The sequence below is a fragment of the Podarcis muralis genome, chromosome Z (genome assembly GCF_964188315.1).
Source record: "Podarcis muralis chromosome Z, rPodMur119.hap1.1, whole genome shotgun sequence".
NCBI lineage: Eukaryota > Metazoa > Chordata > Lepidosauria > Squamata > Lacertidae > Podarcis > Podarcis muralis.
The window spans coordinates 12,937,374-12,957,254 of NC_135673.1; the positions used below are offsets into that span (position 1 = coordinate 12,937,374).

The 19,881-nt window shown below is 44.0% G+C and overlaps 1 protein-coding gene across 3 annotated transcripts in view; it reads right to left on the reverse strand.

Annotated features, from left to right (window-relative positions):
* ENTPD8 (ectonucleoside triphosphate diphosphohydrolase 8) overlaps window positions 1-19,881 on the reverse strand; it is a 34,941-nt gene that overhangs the window by 2,227 nt on the left and 12,833 nt on the right. For 2 of the 3 annotated variants that reach the window (XM_028715659.2, XM_077922190.1), the window contains exons 2-9: window positions 11,268-11,395; window positions 10,607-10,724; window positions 9,565-9,715; window positions 7,064-7,223; window positions 5,240-5,470; window positions 3,932-4,201; window positions 2,841-2,951; window positions 936-1,073 (exon numbers count right to left, since the gene is read on the reverse strand). In XM_028715659.2, coding sequence (XP_028571492.2) covers window positions 936-1,073; window positions 2,841-2,951; window positions 3,932-4,201; window positions 5,240-5,470; window positions 7,064-7,223; window positions 9,565-9,715; window positions 10,607-10,724; window positions 11,268-11,393 — 1,305 coding nt within the window. In that variant the 5' untranslated portion in view covers window positions 11,394-11,395. Of the gene's footprint in view, window positions 1-935; window positions 1,074-2,840; window positions 2,952-3,931; window positions 4,202-5,239; window positions 5,471-7,063; window positions 7,224-9,564; window positions 9,716-10,606; window positions 10,725-11,267; window positions 11,396-13,991; window positions 14,318-19,881 lie in introns of all 3 variants that reach the window. The other variant, XM_028715658.2, reaches the window with a different exon arrangement.

Consider the following 19,881-nt stretch of genomic DNA (forward strand, 5'->3'; position numbering starts at 1 on the left):
GTTGAAATATACATTTATTAAGAAACCAGAGGCCTTTCTTCTTGGAATAACAGGTTTGGAATTGCCCAAAAAGATGTTAGATTGTTTTTGTATGCCACAACTGCAGCTAGAATTTTATTAGCTAAGAATTGGAAAACACAAGAAGTGCCAACAGTGGATGAATGGCAGATGAAGATGATAGACTTTTCGGAGCTAGCCAACCTCACCGGAAGAGTCTGCGACCAGAAGGAGGAGGAGTACCAGGAGGAATGGATGAAATTCAAAGACTATTCAGTTAAATATGCTAAGATAATTTAAATAGAAATACTTGCAAATAATAGATAAGGCTTAGGATTTAAATATGTGAAGTTATAGAATAATATGTTTAAAGTAAAGATGAAAAGAAAGAAAGATGTTAAGTGATTAAGTAAATTTTATGAGAAACTTGTTTTGGAAAAGTGTTACAATGATATATACTGAAATTCAGTCAGGGGGATTTGAGGAAGTCACTTAACAATGTTACTAATATTGGATTAAGTACAGTTAAGATGTATGTATGTTTGTTTGTTTAAAATTTTTGGAAAATCAATTAAAAAATTTGGGGGGGAAATTAAACTCTGTTGCTGGGGGCTCTCTCTTGCTGGAGAAAGTGTTTAGTCCTGTGCTTTGGATCTAGAGTTCCAGCTAAGTATTTTGTTAATTATCCCACACAGGTGATCTATATCTTTTTTCACCTCTATATCTTTCAGAAGCCCTTGTGAAAGTGACTTTTTTCAGACCATTGGCAAGGAGGAGAAAGGAATGGCTTATGTGGGGGTGGGGAAGTGAAATGGGCAGAGACAGAAGGGGTAATGACAAACTCTCTGCAAACAATCAGTCCCTTCAAAACCTGGGCTGGTTCAGATACCTTGGACCTAAACCATATATACTGACATGACCTCAAGCTCTGCCCTCACCCGCATCCGGAAGGCAATGTTGTTCCAGGTGTCCGTTCGAAAGCCATAACCGTCCAGCAAGATAGTAAGGATGTAGTTGGCACTAGCACAGTAGTTTTTCAGATGGTCCTCCTTCTCGCTGGAGTAACTGGATTTCAACTGAGGAAAGATAGGGAGAGAGAAAGAGAGAGACAGCATTTCAAGAGCAGCTGAGGTAGGAGAGTGTTCATTTCCTGACCATTGGATATACTGCCTGATTTGATGCAAGTTGGAGTCTGACCATATCCAGAGGGCACCACATTGGCTACTCTGACCAGCAGCAACTCAGCGCAACTACCTGAAATCATTTGAGGGCAAGGATGGGGCCCTCCAGATGTCATTGGACTATAACTTCCACCACCCTTTACAGATAGGTAGCCGTGTTGGTCTGCCATAGTCAAAACAAAAAAAATTCCTTCCAGTAGCACCTTAAAGACCAACTAAGTTAGTTCTTGGTATGAGCTTTCCTGTGCATGCACACTTCTTCAAAACAAGAAGAAGTGTTGAAGAAGTGTGCATGCACACGAAAGCTCATACCAAGAACTAACTTAGTTGGTCTTTAAGGTGCTACTGGAAGGAATTTTTTTTGTTTCCACCACCCTTGACCATGAGCTGTGCTGTCTGGAGGCTGGTGAGAATTCTAGTTCAGCAACATCTGGAGGGTGACAGGGTTTCCCATGCCTGCATTAAGGTGACTGAAGGGTGCTGTTGTGTGAACCTTCAGGACTTTCCAGAAGGGCAGCTGTGTTTCAGCAAAGACAGCTTTGGGTCTTGTGACACCTTTAAGGATGAGCATAGGTCAATGCCAACTGGGCGGCCCCCAGTGGCAGTACCTCAAACAAGGCCTCATCTGGGATAAGGGACCATGGGCTACAGTTTGTTCTTCATGGTTACATAGTACAAAAGGTTTTGGCAGGTGTAGTTCATATCACAGTGTTGAACTGTATTCCTGCTAAAACACCTTTCTGTGTAGGTAAAAAGCATTATCGACAACTTTGGAGCAGGCTGAGAACAGACCCAGGGAACTGAGTCTGGGGCTTTGGTAGCATCTGAAGGCTGTTGGCTGTCTTCCTAGAGAAAAGGTGGAGAACCTCAGGTACAGGGGCTAAATCCAGCCCTTCAAATCTCTGTATTTGGCCCTCAGGCCTCTTGCCAGGTGAAGAAGAAGAAGAAGAGTTTGGATTTGATATCTCGCTTTATCACTACCTGAAGGAGTCTCAAAGCGGCTAACATTCTCCTTTCCCTTCCTCCCCCACAACAAACACTCTGTGAGGTGAGTGGGGTTGGGAGACTTCAGAGAAGTGTGACTAGCCCAAGGTCACCCAGCAGCTGCATGTGGAGGAGCGGGGAAGTGAACCCAGTTCACCAGATTACGAGTCTACCGCTCTTAACCACTACACCACACTGGCTCCTCTCCAGCAAAACTTGCTTCCCCCAGGCTATACATCTCAGCAACTCTGCTCTGCACCCTCCTTGAGTGTTTTGGCTGGGCTGGGCTGTGTCATTTGAACTCTGATCATGCCTCTTGCTTGATGGAGGATAGATAGGGATGTGTACAGAAAGAGGCTACTGTACGAAAGGGGAAATTCTTATGGGTTGCTCTGCCCATCTTTGCCTCTCTAACCATGCCCACTTGTACTTCTGGCCCCACCCATCAATGATATGTGCCCCCCTTTCTGGTTGCCCAGAAGAGAATGTGGTCCTCAGGCAGAAAAAGGTCCTTCATCAACTCTGCTCAAGAGATCTGGAGTGCGAGCAGCAGAATTTGGGCTACTGAACTGGAGTGCCTCAACCAATATATTTGTAAATATATGTTCATTTTACAGATTGGTCAACAAGTCTCTTGTGACCTCCTTCCAAACCACACCAGGATGATAGGATACCTACTTCATCCCATTTCCTGGCACAGAACGTCTTGATAGTATCTTCAACAGTGGCCAGTGGCTGAGTTTCAGTCAAGTTCAGAAAATTGAAGGTATAGTAATAGGCAGAAAAAGCCTGAAATTTAAAATAAAACATGAACAGGTGAGACATCAAACCAGCAATGGCTATAGAAGCCTGGGGAAGGGTGTGGACCAGTGGTAGAGCAGATGCTTTGCATGCAAAAGGTTCCAGATTCATTCCTCAGCATCTCCAGGTAGGGCTGGGAGAGAACTAGATGGAACTATGTTCTTATTTAATTCATACCATTATTCAGAACCATGAGAACTAGGATCTTAGTTTATTTTTTAGCAGAAAGGCCATCACTCAATGGTAGAGCATCTGCTTTGCATGCAGAAGGTCCCTGGTTCAATCCCTGATGGCATCTCCAGGTAGAGCTGGAGAGGACCCTGCTTGAAACCCTGGAGTTCCTCTCCTAGTCAGTCCAGCAAGATAGATGGACCAGTAACCTGACTCAATATAAAGCAGTTTTCTACTTTATTTTTCACTTTAGCTAATAAACCGAAGGATGAGGTCCTTGAATAAAGCTTGCAACAAAATAAAATCAGATGATAAATCAGTAATGAAATTCATTTACAAGGCAGAAAAAGAGATAACAAAAAAAAATCAAAACTGTTTCAGTGGAATAAGCAAACAATAAACAAAAGTAATAAACACTCCAGTATTATTCAACTGATACATTGCATTTGCATGGGTGTAGCCAGGATTTGTGTTGTGGGGGGCAGGACACCCACCTGTCATCATCCTCTATCTGGCTCTTTCTAGCAGAATTGGAATGAAATGCCTCAACATCAGCTGTTTTAAATTACTTTCTTTTGACCCAAAGCACTCAGGAAAATCTGTCACAATTTCTACTTTAACTTAAGTATTTTTATTTATTTATTTTATTGGGGGGGGGCAGCTGCCCCCCCGGCTACGCCTATGTGCATTTGGGCTATTCATTACTTCTGTGTGAACCCAAGGGCATGACAAACACAGACACACAGAGGAACATCCCTATTCCCAACTTTTTAGCATGAATTGGCATGCTCTCATACCAGAAATTTCCCGTTGACCTTAGGCTGGTAGACCCCGTTGAAACCACAGGAGTCATTATATTTGCAGTTTTTTGAGAAGTTGAAAATGCTCTTGAAGGTTTCCCGGCATAGGGTGGCATTGCCTGTGCCCACCAGAGTAAAGTTCTTCGAGGCTGGAGGTGGCATTGATTGCTTGGCACACGGACTGCTATAGACAGACGCAGTTGTAAAGGATGAAATGTAGCCTTCTGGGTAGCAAGGATGATCGACCCGATCCGATGAGCTTGAATTCTGGAGACAAGAACCACAGAGTGAAACCATAGTCCAGATGTACCTTCATAAGAACATAAGGAGAGCCCTGCAGGATTGGGCCAATGGCACAAGGAGTCCAGCATCCTGTTCGCACAATGGACAACCAGATGCACCAATGGGAAGCCCCAAGACCTGAGCTCAATAATGCTGTCCTCATTTGCAATTCCTAGCAACTGACATTCAGAGGCATACAGTGGAAATGGAACATATAGCCATATCCTCCTCTATGGATTGGTCTAATCCTCTTTGGAAGTCATTGAAGTTGGTCGCCATCATTACTTCCTGGAGGAGTGGAATGATCCCTATTTCCCATTCATAGAGTTACATTTCCTAGAGTGGTTTAGCAATCGAAGAGGGAACTCTGGGAATGGTATATCTAAGAGGGGAATAGGGGATTTCCTAACATCTCTCAGACCCTTAGTAAAGTACACATCCCAGGATCTTCTGGGGAAACCAGGAGGGTTTAAAGTGGTATGATACTGTTTTAAGTGTGTAGCACAGATGAGGCTAATGCGGTTGAAAACAAATCAATTCTACTCCTGCAAACAAGACAATTAGAGTTGGGATAAACCTTAAGTTTACCTACAACCTGTTAATTATACCTTTTCATTTGCATTTGTTATCCGAAATTATTTTTAATAGCTTCATAAAACCTTACAAATCAAATCAAATAATAAAATTATGGGGGGGGGGGTACAATTGCTTATTTTTATTGCTTATTTTAGTTCAATTTTAATCCAATGCAACAAACTGTAATACAATAAAATAAAATATGTAAGAAATAAAAGTAGCAATAAAAATACCGTTAAAAGTCATACAGCGTCTAGCACAGCACATTTCAATGGGTACAACAGGTAGAAAAATCATTAAGTGGTCTGCCAAGAATCTCAGGAGATTTCAAGGGGTTTGTAGATGATATTCCTAGATGATATTCCTGTCCCTTTCAGTTAACACCTCCCACCACCGGCCAAGTCTCTCTGCCCAGGGCTAGCTTCTGAATGGCAACGGGTGACTTACGATTATAATCCGGGTCAGGTGCTGGAGGGCTTGGTTCTGACCATAGCACAGGTAGCTGTGGGTATAGATGGTGTAATCAAACCCATAGAGTCGGAAGTGAGCGGCTTCATTTGGATCAGTGATCTTGCCAGCTGGAACAAAACTAATCTGGGTTGATGCCCCTCCGAGATCCAATGCGCCCAATATATTGGTTGAAGTGGGGTGAATCCATTCTCTGTCTTTAGCAGAATACTGCAGAGATACCACAACAGGTTAGCACTTGTGGGGCCTGGCAAGGGGCAGATCATTTAGAGATCTACCTGATTTTAGGACTGAGCTCCTTCCCACTTTTGAAAAAACAATCTTCCCACCTCTGCATTTATTCTGGTTAGCATTTCCTAATGCTCTATGGCCTTGTTCAGACACAATGTTGAACCATGATTTAACAACCATAGTTTGAGAAACCATGGTTTAGCATTACGTGAGAACCCGGTCCAGTGGTTTAACTGGAGTTTATTAACTATGGTCTTTTGACTAGACAAGGGTAAGCTCTTAAAGACCTTTCAAAACAAACATACCTGATTAGTTTACTATACCCCAGAAACCCTCAGCACAAAAGTCTGGGGTTGATAGGATTGGAACTCCAGCAACATCTGGAGGGCCTACAGAGTCCCCATACCAGAGGCAGGCCTTTGGTCTGATCCACCAGGGCTTGCATTCTTAAATTGGCCCACATCAAATGGCTGGATGTTCCCCTTTAATCAGCTGGTGGATATCTGCCATCTTGACAATGTCCCACTACTCAACTGTTATTGGCTCCTTAGAGCAGAGGTTTTCAACCTTTTTGAGCCCACGGCTCCCTTGACCAACCACATTCTTTCTGCAACACCCCTGTGGGGCTCAAGAGTCCAGTTTTGTCACCCCTTGCCTGTAGAGCTGGCAACCTCTCACCCCTTTTCGAACACCCTCCCTTGTAGAGTGTTCCCTTAGCCTCCTCTCCCATCTCCTTGGGAGTCCTCTGGGCAGCAGCTGCTGCCATTCCTAGTCTCTGAACTGCCCCGCACCCTTGCCTGCGGAGCTTATAGACAGGGCTGCTGCAATAAGCAGCTGTGCAAGCGTCTGGGAGGCAGAGACGCGAGAGGGCATCAGAGGTGGGAGGGAAAGAAAGAGGGACAGAGGCTAGGGTTGCCCATGCCACCCCTGATCATCATTCAAGGCACCCAGGGTGCCATGGCACACTGGTTGGAAACCACTCACTTAGAGAAATGGGCAGGGCCAGAAGCAATATTTAAGCATAGTAGCCGTGGCAGGCACAGAGAATGGGAGCAAAGTAGCTCATGGTGGAATAGGATCTCTCAAGCCTCAGCCAGCAGAACACCATGATGATAAAGAATTATATTTGTGTCCCATACTAGCTAAAGGGAGCTTGAGCTAGTGCAAATCCTTTTATCCTTAATACAACCCTGTAGGCTTACGTGAGAGTATGTGACTGGCCCAAGATCAGCTTCATGGGCTGAGGAAGAGTTCAAATCCAGCCCTTCCTAGTTCTAATAAGATGTTCTAGCCCACAAGTAGCCAAAATAGTGACCTCCAGATGTTGTTGGATTTCCACCAGCCCCAGCCAACATAGCCAATGGTCAGGAATGATTGGAAAGCACAACAGTATTTGGAGTTCACAACATAGCTTATCCTTATTGGGTTCCTATCAGAACCAACCAGCATGCCAGGGAAGATGGCAGCTGTACTCCAGACTCCATGTCTAGCTTATTGTTGTTCTAGCTCTGGAACAATATGCCTGATATATGCATCCTAAATCTGTTCATAGTCTTGTAGAATCAGCCCCACCTTGGTGAAGGAGTCCAACAGATAGTTGATGGTGATCCAGCCGTAAGCACCTTCGTCCTCTCCACTGATGATTTGAGCGCCTCGGAAACTCACAGGATACTGCTTAATAGTCTTGCCAACTTCTTCCAGAACTTGTTTTGATGCAGACTCATTCTCCATTCTGTAGGGTAATTTGCCAAGAAGAACTGTGAATTTGGAAGCATGAGGCTAATTTGGAGTTTGGGGTTCTTTTGATTGATTGATTTACTGGCAGCTTCGTACTCAGCTTTGCTCAGGTATTCTAAGAAAACCAAATATTGGTGTGGTTTTGAAAGGTTCAGTCTGCCATCTTGAAGCAAAATGGTGTCCAATTGCAATCAAATACAGAAGTGCTCATTCACTGATATCAGGCCATCGTCCAAAATTTAGTTACACGATCTTAAGAGTTGTTCAAATGCACAGAGTACCGACAGGCAAACAACTTTTCAAATTAAGTAGTGTGTGTGTGTGTGTGTGTGTGTGTGTGTGTGTGTGTGTACTTTTTAAAAATATACTGCTTAATATAGTAATCAATCAATCAATCAATCAATCTCAATGTGTTTTATAAAAAATGCAAACAACATTCAACAGAATTTACTTAAAGCTAGATTTTTTTATAAAGTACAACTGTATATCCAAATAAAACTGAGTAGTGTAGAAAGTAGAAGATTGAAAATGAAAGGTTGCAGCCAATGTAATGTAGGACCATTGAAATTAGTCATGTCCCAGAGTTCCCTGGGAAGAGGGGTTGATTTTAAAAAACCACTTGGCGAATTGTAGCTCTGAGGGGGGGGGAAGGGGGTCTCCTAGCAACTCTCAGCACCCTGAACAAACTACACTTCTTTTGGAGACACATGACTGTTTAGAGAGGTATGCTTTAAATGTGCAGTGAAGCTGGGTCCTGGGTTGCTCTACTAACTTAAGATGGATTGAGGACAACATTGGAAGAAATTGATGGAGGACAGAAGAGCTATCCACAGTGGCTGAAAGGAACATCCAGAGCTAGGGACACTCTACCTTTGAATAGACTGTTCAGCACCCTGAACAAAATACAGTCCCTATGACTGTTTAACATGGTATGATATAGCTTTGAATGAATAGTGTAGATGGGGCCTAACATAGACTCTTTAATGTGAATGGGTCTACTCTGCGTAGGACTCTGGATACTACTACTATAGTGTTATGAATTTGTGGGTGCTAGACCACTATGTTCTCTGGACTGAGCATGTGGCAGAATTTAATCAATGCTTGGAGTGTCAAAATAGTCAGACCCATGTGTATTAGGCTGTGCGCTAGAAACTTATAGTGTCCCTGACCTTGTGTATTATTAAGCTGTGTATGAGATATTTCTATAGACTCAGGAATCAGCATGTGCTAAAAAAGCTCATTAAGCCAAGCTGGTGCTTCCCATGAGATGATAGCCTGAGGTAATGGACCATTAGGACAGCAGAGGATCAAAGGAAAGGTGTGAGGTGGCAAATGATTCGGCCTCTGCCTACAAATAAAGCACAGAGCTTAGAGTTAGGAGTTATGTGACATAGAACGCCAGAGGCAGAGCACAATGGCTGAAGTCATGGCTGTACCTGTGGGAGAAGCAAGTTCCTCTGGCAGCGCTGATATGATGAATCCCTCCATTGTAGGCCCAGTTTGTATTTGTGTGTAAATAAACCATATATCATCAAGACACCACAGCCTCTGCTGTGCCTTATTTTCCAGAAACATTAACCTTGAGTAAGCCAACCAGAAACCCTGGAATCTCACACTGCTGAGGTATTGGGGTGATGCACAACAATATATTTATTTGTACCCCACCTTTTCCCTCTGATAGTACTGAAGGGAGCTTACATATAAAAATAAGAATTACTATAAACATAGAAAAAATAATTAAAAACAATTAAACAATGATAGGATTAAAATTTAGAGAGGAGGTGGGGAGAGAGAGATTAAAAACATGTAGATAGTTACAATATAAACAGCGCAACGTAAGTCCTTTCCATAAAAGCAATCAGTTCTCCCAAGCCTGTTGGAACAAGAAGGTCATCATCTGCTGGCAGAATGACACCAGAGAGGGGGCCAGTCTAGGTTTTTTTTTGGGGGGGGAGTTCCAGAGTCCAGGAGCAGCCACCAAGTAGGCCCTCTCCCATGTCCCTAACAAGCATGCCTGTGAGGGTGGTGAGACTGTGGGAGGGGCCTCCCCTAAATATCTGAGCTCTCAGCCAAGTTTGTATGATGGAATGGAGCTTTTCAGATAGCTTGGACCTAAGCCATGCCTTGTACCCTTAGAACTGCTGCTCTTTCAAGCCTATACTGTATTTGCATCCGTAAAGACTAGACACTTGCTCCTTTAAAAAAAAGCAGCTCAAAATTGAGACTCCTAGTCTGAGGTCCATTATTATTATTATTATTATTATTATTAGGCAGCTGTTTTGCTAACATGACTGGTTTCACCTCACTCTGTAAACCCTGGCTCTTTGTCTTTGTACCTCAACAGTCTCATGCCGGCTGTGGCTCCCAGGTAAGCTGGGGTCTCCTGCTGCCTTTCTGGGGGGATCACGGTCATAGCAGCATCCAGGCATTCCTTGAGGGAGGCACCTGCCTGCGGAGGGTTTTTGGCATAACTTGATATCCCGCTCCCTGAAACACAAAAAAGCGCATAGAGATGGGCAAATCTGTCCACACATTACTTTTTCCCGTCTTAATTTCAGTTCCCCATATATCCAGATCTTCAGCTTATTTTTTTAAGTCACCATCAAGGCTTTTAGTGCAAATTTATCCTAATATCCCTGTGTTTGTAGGTAATTTTGCTTAACCTAGACCACATTCACACCACACATTAAAAGCGGTGTGACAGCACTTTAAACAGCTTTTTATTGTTTTGGAAAATGCGAATTAGGTTAAGTTCCCTTTTAATTGCAAACTGAACTGAATCCCCATTATCCCTACTCTCCCTCTTTCACCCGCCCACCTACCCACCCATGACACCCCCTCTATTTTCTGTGACACCCCAGCGTTCTCTGACACCCATCTCTCTTTGTCATACCCCCCTCTTTCTGATGCCCCCTCTCTGAGTGACATCGCTTCTCCCCCCTCTCTGACATGCCTTCTTTCTCTCCCTCCCTCTCTCTCTGTGGCCCATATACAGTCGACTCACAACTTAGGCACATTTAAATTGTGCAAAGTCAGCTTTACGTGCTTGGCCGAATTCCCCCCCCCCCCAAATAAATAAAAAGGGGGCAGGTGCCTGTATGGGAGGGGGAAGGTCAGTAATCCCAGCCACCATGGCACTCACCTTGGGAGGGTATTCGGAGGTGCAGAGAGAGTATTTTGTCTTTATGCAATTTTGTCTTTATGCAGTACAGAACATAACCCCCACTTAAGCTGAGAGTCAACTATTCAATATTCCATAATCAATGTGGTATTGGTCACTGGGAGTTGAATACAGCTGATATTTTAGACCTGTTGGATCCCTCTCCCACCTTCCTGAGATGCCCCTGCCATGTTTTTATGTAACTAGGAGAAGCTGACCATTGACATGACAGGAGAAGGTTTGGCTGACCACGCCTGTGTTGTTCTCTTTGTCCATTGGCCACTGGTAGACGAAGAGCGAGGTGTGGGATGAGCCCGCATCAAACACCAGCCCGTACTGGAGGGGGAGACATTTAGAATGAAAGAGTCAGGTGGTGCAAAAGCTGAGCTGCTAAGTTAGAATGCAAAACAAACAAACAAACAAACAAACAAACAAACAAACAAACCACTGAACTCTCATCAGGGTTTAAGATAGAAGTGGGAGAACTTCCTTGGCCAGAGGGACAAATTTCTTTCTGGGTAACTCCCTGGTTGAGCAGCAACAAGTAGGTGGAGCAATGAGTGTTTCTCTTCACTTTGTACAGTGGGCTAGCTTACCCCCCCCCCAACACACACCCACAAACCCTTCATCCAGACAAAGAAGAGTTATAACCAGAGTTCAAGGGGACATGTTCTGGCCAGGCAGAAAAGTTCAAAGAGTCCAATGAGGAGTGTGAACTGGAGAGGGGTGTATGGCCTGGGGAGAGTCCTGGAGGCCAAATGGAGAAGCCTGAGGTTCCCCACACCTATATAATAGGAAGACATTTATTTCTTAAACAACTGACTCAGTGGATTTGCCTCAAAGAAAGGTCCATGGTATCAGGTATGGCTGCACACTCACCTTATTGTCTGGAGGCAGTGTGACATTGTGGTTTCCCACCACAATGAGGAGCAGGGCTGTGAGGGAGAACATGCTCAGAATCACCAGGGCTGCTGGGAGGTACCAGTTGCTCCATCTGTTGCCCATAGCTAAATATATAAAAACATGAAGAATTTCCTGTCCATCCATCAAGATAATAGAATCATAGACTCATGAGTTGGGAGGGATCTGGGAAGTCCTCTAATCCAGCTCCCTTCTTGGTACAGGGATCTTGACATTTTATCATCCCTGACAGAGACCAACCAACCAAGCTCCAACAAGGGAGAGTCCATCATCTAGGGCTGCCATACACCTGGGTTTTCCTGGACATGTCTGGGAATCAGGCTGTCAAAATGGCATCTGGGCAGATTTTCATCGAATTAGCAAGATGTCTGGGAAAACCTGGATATATGGCAACTAGAGCAATTTCTTAAGAAAAATGCTGTAAAAAATCCCAAAGATTTAACAACTTAACAACAACTTTGTCCGGATTTTCACTTTTGCGAATATGGCAATCCTACCATAATCACCTTCTGTCACAGGGATATCTGGGCAAGTGAACTGGTCCCTGAGCTTGCTACCCCTTTCCCCTCCCCTCTATGGCTTTTAGAATGTAAGCTTATTACCAGTCCTGAATAGCCACTTTTAAGTCAAGATTAAATGAGTGAATGAATGACTAAAGGCCATATGGGGAAATAGTCTGGGTTTTTATTTTTGCAGGTGGGTGGAGATGGATTTATTTCCATTTCTGCATAAATAATAATAATAATAATAATAATTTATTATTTGTACCCTGCCCATCTGCCCATCACTCTGGGCGGCTTCCACAAAGACCAAAAATACACTAAGATGTCACACATTAAAAACTTCCCTGAACAGGGCTGTCTTAAGATGTCTTCTGAATGTCAGGTAGTTGTTTATCTCTTTGACATCTGATGGGAGGGCATTCCACAGGGCGAGCGCCACTAGCGAGAAGGCCTACTGCCTGGTTCCCTGTAGTTTTGCTTCTCGCGAGGGAACCGCCAGAAGGCCCTCAGCCAGTGGCGTAGCGTGGGTTGTCAGCACCCGGGGCAAGGCAAGTAATTTGCGCTCCCTAACCCGTGGATTTGCGCCCCCTTACCCGTGGATTTGCGCCCCCTAACCCTAACCCCCAGATGTTGCACCCGGTGCGGCCGGCCCCCCCTGCATTCCCCACGCTACGCCACTGCCCTCAGCGCTGGACCTCAGCATCCGGGCAGAACGATGGGGGTGGAGACGTACATATTTTGAAAGCTTGATACAGTAAATGCATTACAGTGGTACCTCGGGTTAAGAACTTAATTCGATCCAGAGGTCCGTTCTTAACCTGAAACTGTTCTTAACCTGAAGCACCACTTTAGCTAATGGGGCCTCCCACTGCTGCCGCCGCACCACTGCTGTGCAATTTCTGTTCTCATCCTGAAGCAACGTTCTTAACCCGACGTACTATTTCTGGGTTAGCGGCATCTGTAACCTGAAGCGCCTGTAACCTGAGGTACCACTGTATACCAGGGCAATGCATTTCTGTATGGCTGGAGGCAAACACGAATCACAGAAACATAAAACTGTAGCGTTGGAAGGGACGTAAAGGGTCACCTAATCCAACCCTCTGCAGATCACTCCCAAGTGAGTTACTTGCCCAACGACAGGTACAGTTGGGGCATCAGTAACAAATGCAAATTTTGGGGAAATTCTTATGTTGTAACTGAGCCCAGGATCCTGGGGGATGCAGTTGATGACTTCCACATCTGGACAGCTTTTGCACTTTGCTTCTAAATGACGATTCCCCCAATTCTTTCACTATTGAAAATTTTGAAAGCGGGGGGGGGGGGGGGGAAAAGCCCTGGTATGTGTGTGTATGGGTGTGTGAATCTCTGGCCGACACGTCTGATTGCTGCTTGACTTTGTGCCAGAATCAATTACATGGATCACTAAAGATATCCGAATGGAAAGGAAAGCTCCCAAGGCCACACGGTAGATAAACAGGTGCAATTGGTTTTTCTTTTTCTTTTAACTCTGTAAGTGCTGCTGCTGCTGCTGCTGCAACAGCAGCAGCAGCAGCAGGAACCTAGAAAGCTCTTAGTTCTCACTGGCAGGTAGCTGTGACTGAGAATGGAGTGAGTTGTCTGAGGCCATATAAGTGCTTTCTAAAGGTAATTTAATGCATCTATGGTGGGAGTGACATTTGAACAAGTGATTACTCAGCTCATACCACACCAGCTCTTTGTTTACCAAGCAGCATGTGAATCAGCACTTTTCCTCAGAAGCAAATAATGAGAGCCCTGCAAGATTAGGACAAAGGCCCATCCAGTCCTGTTCCCACAGTGGTCAAACAGATGTCCATGGGGAGGCCGTAAGCAGGAAGTGAGCGCTAGAGCAACTCTCCCCCACTGGTGATTCCCAGGAACTGTTATCCAGAGTTGCAAATGCCTTCGCCAGTAGATATAAGGTTGCCATACGCTCGTAACCTGCCAAGCCCCCCCCCCCCCCAATATTTATCTTGCCACAACATATAGTAGACTTCAGGTTCGTTCTCAGCTAAGCCACACAGCAAACTCTGGTGTAGCCACATTAACCTTCCTTTTCAAAGCCAAAAAGGCACCCACCATGTCTGTCTATGTGGAGAGATCAAAACTAGAAACAGAACAAACATGGCGGCGAAGGTAGTTTCCGAGTAATTTCGCTTACCCTTATCAAAGTTTTAAGTTGTTTTAAGCGGTTTTTATCCTCCCTTGTTTTTATCTGTGAGTTTTAATGATCTGCTGGCTGTGCTGGCTGTCTTTTAGTATCCCGCTATTTGTGTTATCTTTGTTTTCTTTTTATCTGGGTTGCTCCGACGCCCGGACTTGCCGCCACGGCTGCCGCCGCCTGCCTAACTGGGAGAGATAAGTGAAAGGTTCTCCTGGGCATAAATCCTCTGCCCTGTCGACCAACTCTTTCCTTTAGCTTTTAGTTTATTGCATATTACGAAGTGAATTTTTCCCGACTGCTGGAACCGAGCTGTCTCGAAAATCCTAGGAACAAGGAAACAGAACTGTTAGAACCCAATACCAAGAATTTGTCAAGAATGTATAACTTGTTGCTGGAATGGAATACACAAGATGAAACAGTTAAATCAGCTATGATTAAGTGGGCACAAGACATTGGTCATAATATTATGTTTGCTGACTGGGAACAGTTATGGACCACCGGTATAAAGTTTACGGCATGTAATGCCTTAAGAGAGAATATTATGAAAATGATTTATAGGTGGTACATGACCCCAGTCAAGCTTGCAAAAATTTATCATTTGCCCAACAATAAATGCTGGAAATGTAATGAAACTGAAGGTACTTTCTACCACCTTTGGTGGACATGCCCGAGGATTAAGGCCTTCTGGGAAATGATCTATAATGAAATGAAGAAGGTACTTAAATGTACTTTTCATAAGAAACCAGAGGCTTTTCTCTTGGGCATGATCGGCCAAATTGGTGTCAAAGAGAGACAGGACGTTTTTTATGTATGCTACTACAGCAGCAAGGGTTCTTATAGCAAAGTATTGGAAGACACAAGAACTACCCACGCTGGAAGAATGGCAGACGAAGGTGATTGACTACATGGGACTGGCTGAGATGACTGGCAGAATCCGTGACCAAGGAAAAGAGACGGCGGAGGAAGATTGGAAGAAATTTAAAGCTTATCTTAAGAACTATTATAAAATTAATGAGTGCTAAAATGTCGAGGTTAGGGGAAAAAAGAGGATTACAGCTGTAAATGACTAGGTAAGAGAGAAGGGGAAAAAAGAGTAATTAGTTAAATTAAGTGAGGATTTGCTGAAGAAATTTTGAAATAGGGATGCAGAAAGGGGAGGTATGGGGAAGTCAGAGAAGTAAGATTTATGAAAGGAAGGTTTTGAAATTATACGTGTTTATGTGTTTGTTTGTTTGTGTATTGTGTATTGTATTGTGTTTAATATATGTTGGAAAATCAATAAAAATATTATTTAAAAAAAAGTACTGAGCTAGATTGCCTAATGCAGGGGTCAGCAAACTTTTTCAGCAGGGGGCCGGTCCACTGTCCCTCAGACTTTGTGGGGGGCCGGAATATATGTTGCCATGATTATGACCCACATTTTTGGCAAAAACCCTTATTGGGACCAACCCCAATGTTGCCCAAATGTGATTCTTTTTTTGGGGGGGGGGGTGTTCCCTCATACACCCATGCTGCTTCCTTTGCGTTTTACACGTTGACAGTTATTATTTCTTTCATAAGGCGGGGTGGGGGGCTGAGGTAAGCACACCATTCCTGTCAGCCCTGGAGAGCGTGTGCACATGCATGGGTGAAGGGAAAAGCCGTTGGCCACGCTAAGTCAGACCAGCGCCACTCAAGCAAAAACGTTCTTTTCCCTGTGTGAGGGAAGATGAGGCAGCAGCAGCTATTTACAGTGGTACCTCGCAAGACGAATGCCTCGCAAGACGAAAAACGCGCAAGACGAAAGGGTTTTCTGTTTTTTGAGTCATTCCGCAAGACGAATTTCCCTATGAGCTTGCTTCGCAAGCTTGCAAGTTTGTTTCTTTTTTCTTAAAGCCGCTAAGCTGTTAATAGCCGCTAAGCCGTTAATAGCCGCTAAGCCGCTAAGCTGTTAATAGCCACTAAGCCATTAATAGCCGCTAAGCCGCTAATAGCCGCTAAGCCGCTAATAGCCGTGCTTCGCAAGACGGAAAAAACGCAAGACGAAGAGACTCGCGGAATGGATTAATTTCGTCTTGGGAGGCACCACTGTACCTTTCCATGGCTTGCACAGTATAGCTAACAAGCGAGCGGCCTCCCAGCAGAGTGCAGAACTGATTCGGAGTGCAGCCACCCAGGCGCTCCCTGCTTCCTCCGGCGGGAAGTACCGCCGCCACAGACACTGGCGGGCGTCGTTCCCAAGGCACCTCCCGCAACTGCCCTTCCTGAGGTCAGTCACCAGCACTTCCATTGTGGAAATTCAAACTGTGGCTCCTTTTCCCTCTTCCCCACCCCCCCCCCCGGAAGAAAAGATTGCTGCGTGCGCATGACAGACGGAGAAGGGGCTTGCCTCAAGCAGCCGCCTGCCTCACTTTTGACCCCCAAGCTTGGTTGAGTTGCAAAAACCATTGCGTGCGCTATGCCGGCTGCCTGGATTCTCGGACCGTCCATGGGCCAGATCCAAAAGGCCATTGGGCCTGATCCGGCCCACGGACCTTAGTTTGCCGACCCATGGCCTAATGGGTCTGATTCAGCAACTTCCTTGCCCGTCACCCATTTGACAGCTGGCATAGCTTGTCTAACATTCCCTTTCAAAGAAACTATATATAACAGGCCTTAGATAAATCCACTGCCAATAAATAAGCTCACAAAAACAGGATCAACAAAGGGATCCACCCATATGTTCAACAAGGCCTTGGGCTTCTGCCCAGAAATAAAACCTTGGCAAACAGCACCAGCACATTCCAAAGAGCCAGTCGTGGGCAGGAGGGGCAGGATGTGGATGGAGGAGCACCTGAAGGATTTGATACCAGCCACACCTGCCCATCATGAAATATGCTGCCTTCCCATTGGTCTCTGTAAACCAAGTGTGGTGAGGTAGATCTGGATAGCCAGCGGGTTGTTACCTCCCCCACCCTTGGCGGGTGAAGTCTGACACAGGGTGGTGCTGTCCACTTGTCAATCACCTGGTATCACAATGACATCATCCCTGCTTGCAGGGTTTGAAATCAGCTGATTGCTGGGTCTTTCGGAGTTGTTTATCTGGGTGCACAGGGCTTTGTATGTGCCACTGGCCAGCTGATTGTTACTTCCTGAAAAACCCCTTTTGGGTTGCCTGCATCCTTACATGCCCAACACTTGACGTGGCTTGGTTGAAATGGCCGGGGTGGAGGCACACTAATTAAGCCAGCAGACCAGGGGTACACCTATTCTAACATGCCCTGGGAAGATTGGCAAAGAGAATGCTGAGGGAGCCTGATGACTGAGTCTTGTGAGGAAGGGGCAGAGAACCTGCTTTGAATGCAGAAGGTCCCAGGTTCAATCCCCAATGGCATCTTCAGGCAGAGAATGTTCTCATGCCTGAATCCCTGGAGAGCCACTGCCAGCCAGTGCAGACAATACTGAAATAGAAGAACCAATGGGTCTGACTCAGTATAAAGCAGCTTCCTATGTTTTCAGTTTTTTCCAATGACTTTTTATGTTTTAGAAAGTGACAGAAAAACACATTGGAAAGTGTGGGATGAACAAATGACTAATGGGAAGACAAGTAAATAATCTAGTTACAGATAGGTAGCCGTGTTGGTCTGCCATAGTCAAAACAAAAAAAATTCCTTCCAGATATCTGAAGAAGTGTGCATGCACACGAAAGCTCATACCAAGAACTAACTTAGTTGGTCTTTAAGGTGCTACTGGAAGGAATTTTTTTTGTTTTAAGTAAATAATCTGTAAGCAGAACAAGATAAACTCAGAATGAATGCTCATTGTCATGTAACTTCCCCACAAACAAAGCCGGACAAATACTCAATAAAAGTCAGACCTAGTCTAACCATCACATAAACTTTGTGTAAGGAAATTGGGATTAATTCTGAATGAATGGGCCATTTGGAGAAGCCCCACATCACATATTTCTATTCTATTCTATTCATTAAAGTAAAAGGTAATGGACCCCTGGACGGTTAAGTCCAGTCAAAGGCGACTATGGGGTTGCAGCACTCATCTCGTTTTCAGGCTGAGGGAGCCGGTGTTTGTCCATAGACAGCTTTCCAGGTCATGTGGCCAGCATGACTAAACTGCTTTTGGCACAACTGAACACCATAACAGAAACCAGAGCGCCCGGAAATGCCGTTTACTTTCCCGCCAGAGCGGTACCTATTTTTCTACTTACACTGGCATGCTTTTGAACTGCTAGGTTGGCAGGAGCTGGGACCGAGCAACAGGAGCTCACCCCGTCATGGGGATTCGAACCACCAACCTTCTGATCGGCAAGCCCAAGAGGCTCAGTGGTTTAGACCACAGCGCCACCTGCACCCAGTATTCTATTAATTATATTAGAAGAGAAAGAGAGGAGAGCTCAAAAGGAGAAGGAGAAGAACTAGAGAAAGGAGACAAAGAACAGTAGATTGCGCATAGGTTTGACAAGTTAACTTATATTACAGAACAGATGACGTTAAAAATACTAAACTGGAATGTGAATGGGTTGAGCAATAAAAACAAAAGGAATCAGATTACGCATGTATTATTGAAAAAGAATTATGATTTAATATGTCTCCAAGAGACGCATATAATAAATAAGCATAAGAGACTATTATGTAATAAGAGACTGGGATTAGATTTTGTGACATCAGATAGAGTGAAGAAAAGAGGGGTGGTATTATATATTAAGGAAAAATATGAGCCACAATTATTATATAAAGATGATCAAGGGAGAGTAATCATTGTTCAGATGGTGTCTCAGGGAGAAAAAATAATTGTTGTTGGAATATATGCTCCAAACGATAAAAAATCTGCCTTCTATTCTGAATTAGGAGATAAATTGATGGAATGGATGGATCAAAAAATGATTTTAATGGGTGACTTTAATGGGGTGGTGTCTCCAAATTTAGATAAGTTAACAAAAAAACAAGAGAAGAAGGAAGGTAAATTACCGCGATCCTTTTTTGACATGGTAAATAATCTGGGATTAACTGATGCATGGAGACTAAAAAACCCCACTATAAAACAATATACTTTCTTCTCAAACCCAAATCAAAGCTGGGGGCGAATAGATAGCATTTGGATCTCGAAGGAATTAACTCAGAATTTAATTAAATCAGAAATTCTCCCAAGAATTATATCTGACCATAATGCGGTTTACATTGAGCTGAAAGGCAAGGATATGAAAACAACTAGATGGAGAATGAATGAATTTCTATTTAATGATCAGAAGATCGTAAATAAGGCAATAGAGACAATAGAAGATTACTTTAAATGGAATTTAAACGGGGAAACTGCTATAGAGACGGTGTGGGACGCAGGAAAGGCAGTTATGAGGGGCTTTTTAATACAGAAAAATAGTCAAGTAAGAAAAGAAAAAGAGTCAAAGAAGGAACAGATCCTAACACAGATTATGGAAAATGAAAAAAAATTAACCATTAACCCCAGTGAGGAGATTGCAAAGCAGAATATAAAGATATTACAAGCTAAACTTTCTACAATAATTGACCAAGAGGTAGAATGGAAAATTAAAATGATGAATCAGAGGACATTTGAATCTGCAAACAAGATAGGCAAATATTTGGCGTGGCAAATAAGAGAAAGAAGAAAACAAAACACGATCAGTAAGATAAGGGAAGGAGAAAGGATTGTGGAAGAGCCAAAAGAAATAAGGAAGATATTTCAAAAATATTATAAGGACTTATATAAAAGAGGAAAGGAAACAAAACAAGAAATAGAGCACTTTTTGCAAGAACATCATTTAAAACAAATCCCAAAAGAAGAAAAAGAGATACTAGACCAGAAAATTACTCAAGAAGAGATAAAGAAGGCTATTAAAAAGATGAAAAATGGGAAAGTGCCAGGTCCAGATGGCCTCTCGGCCAAATATTATAAA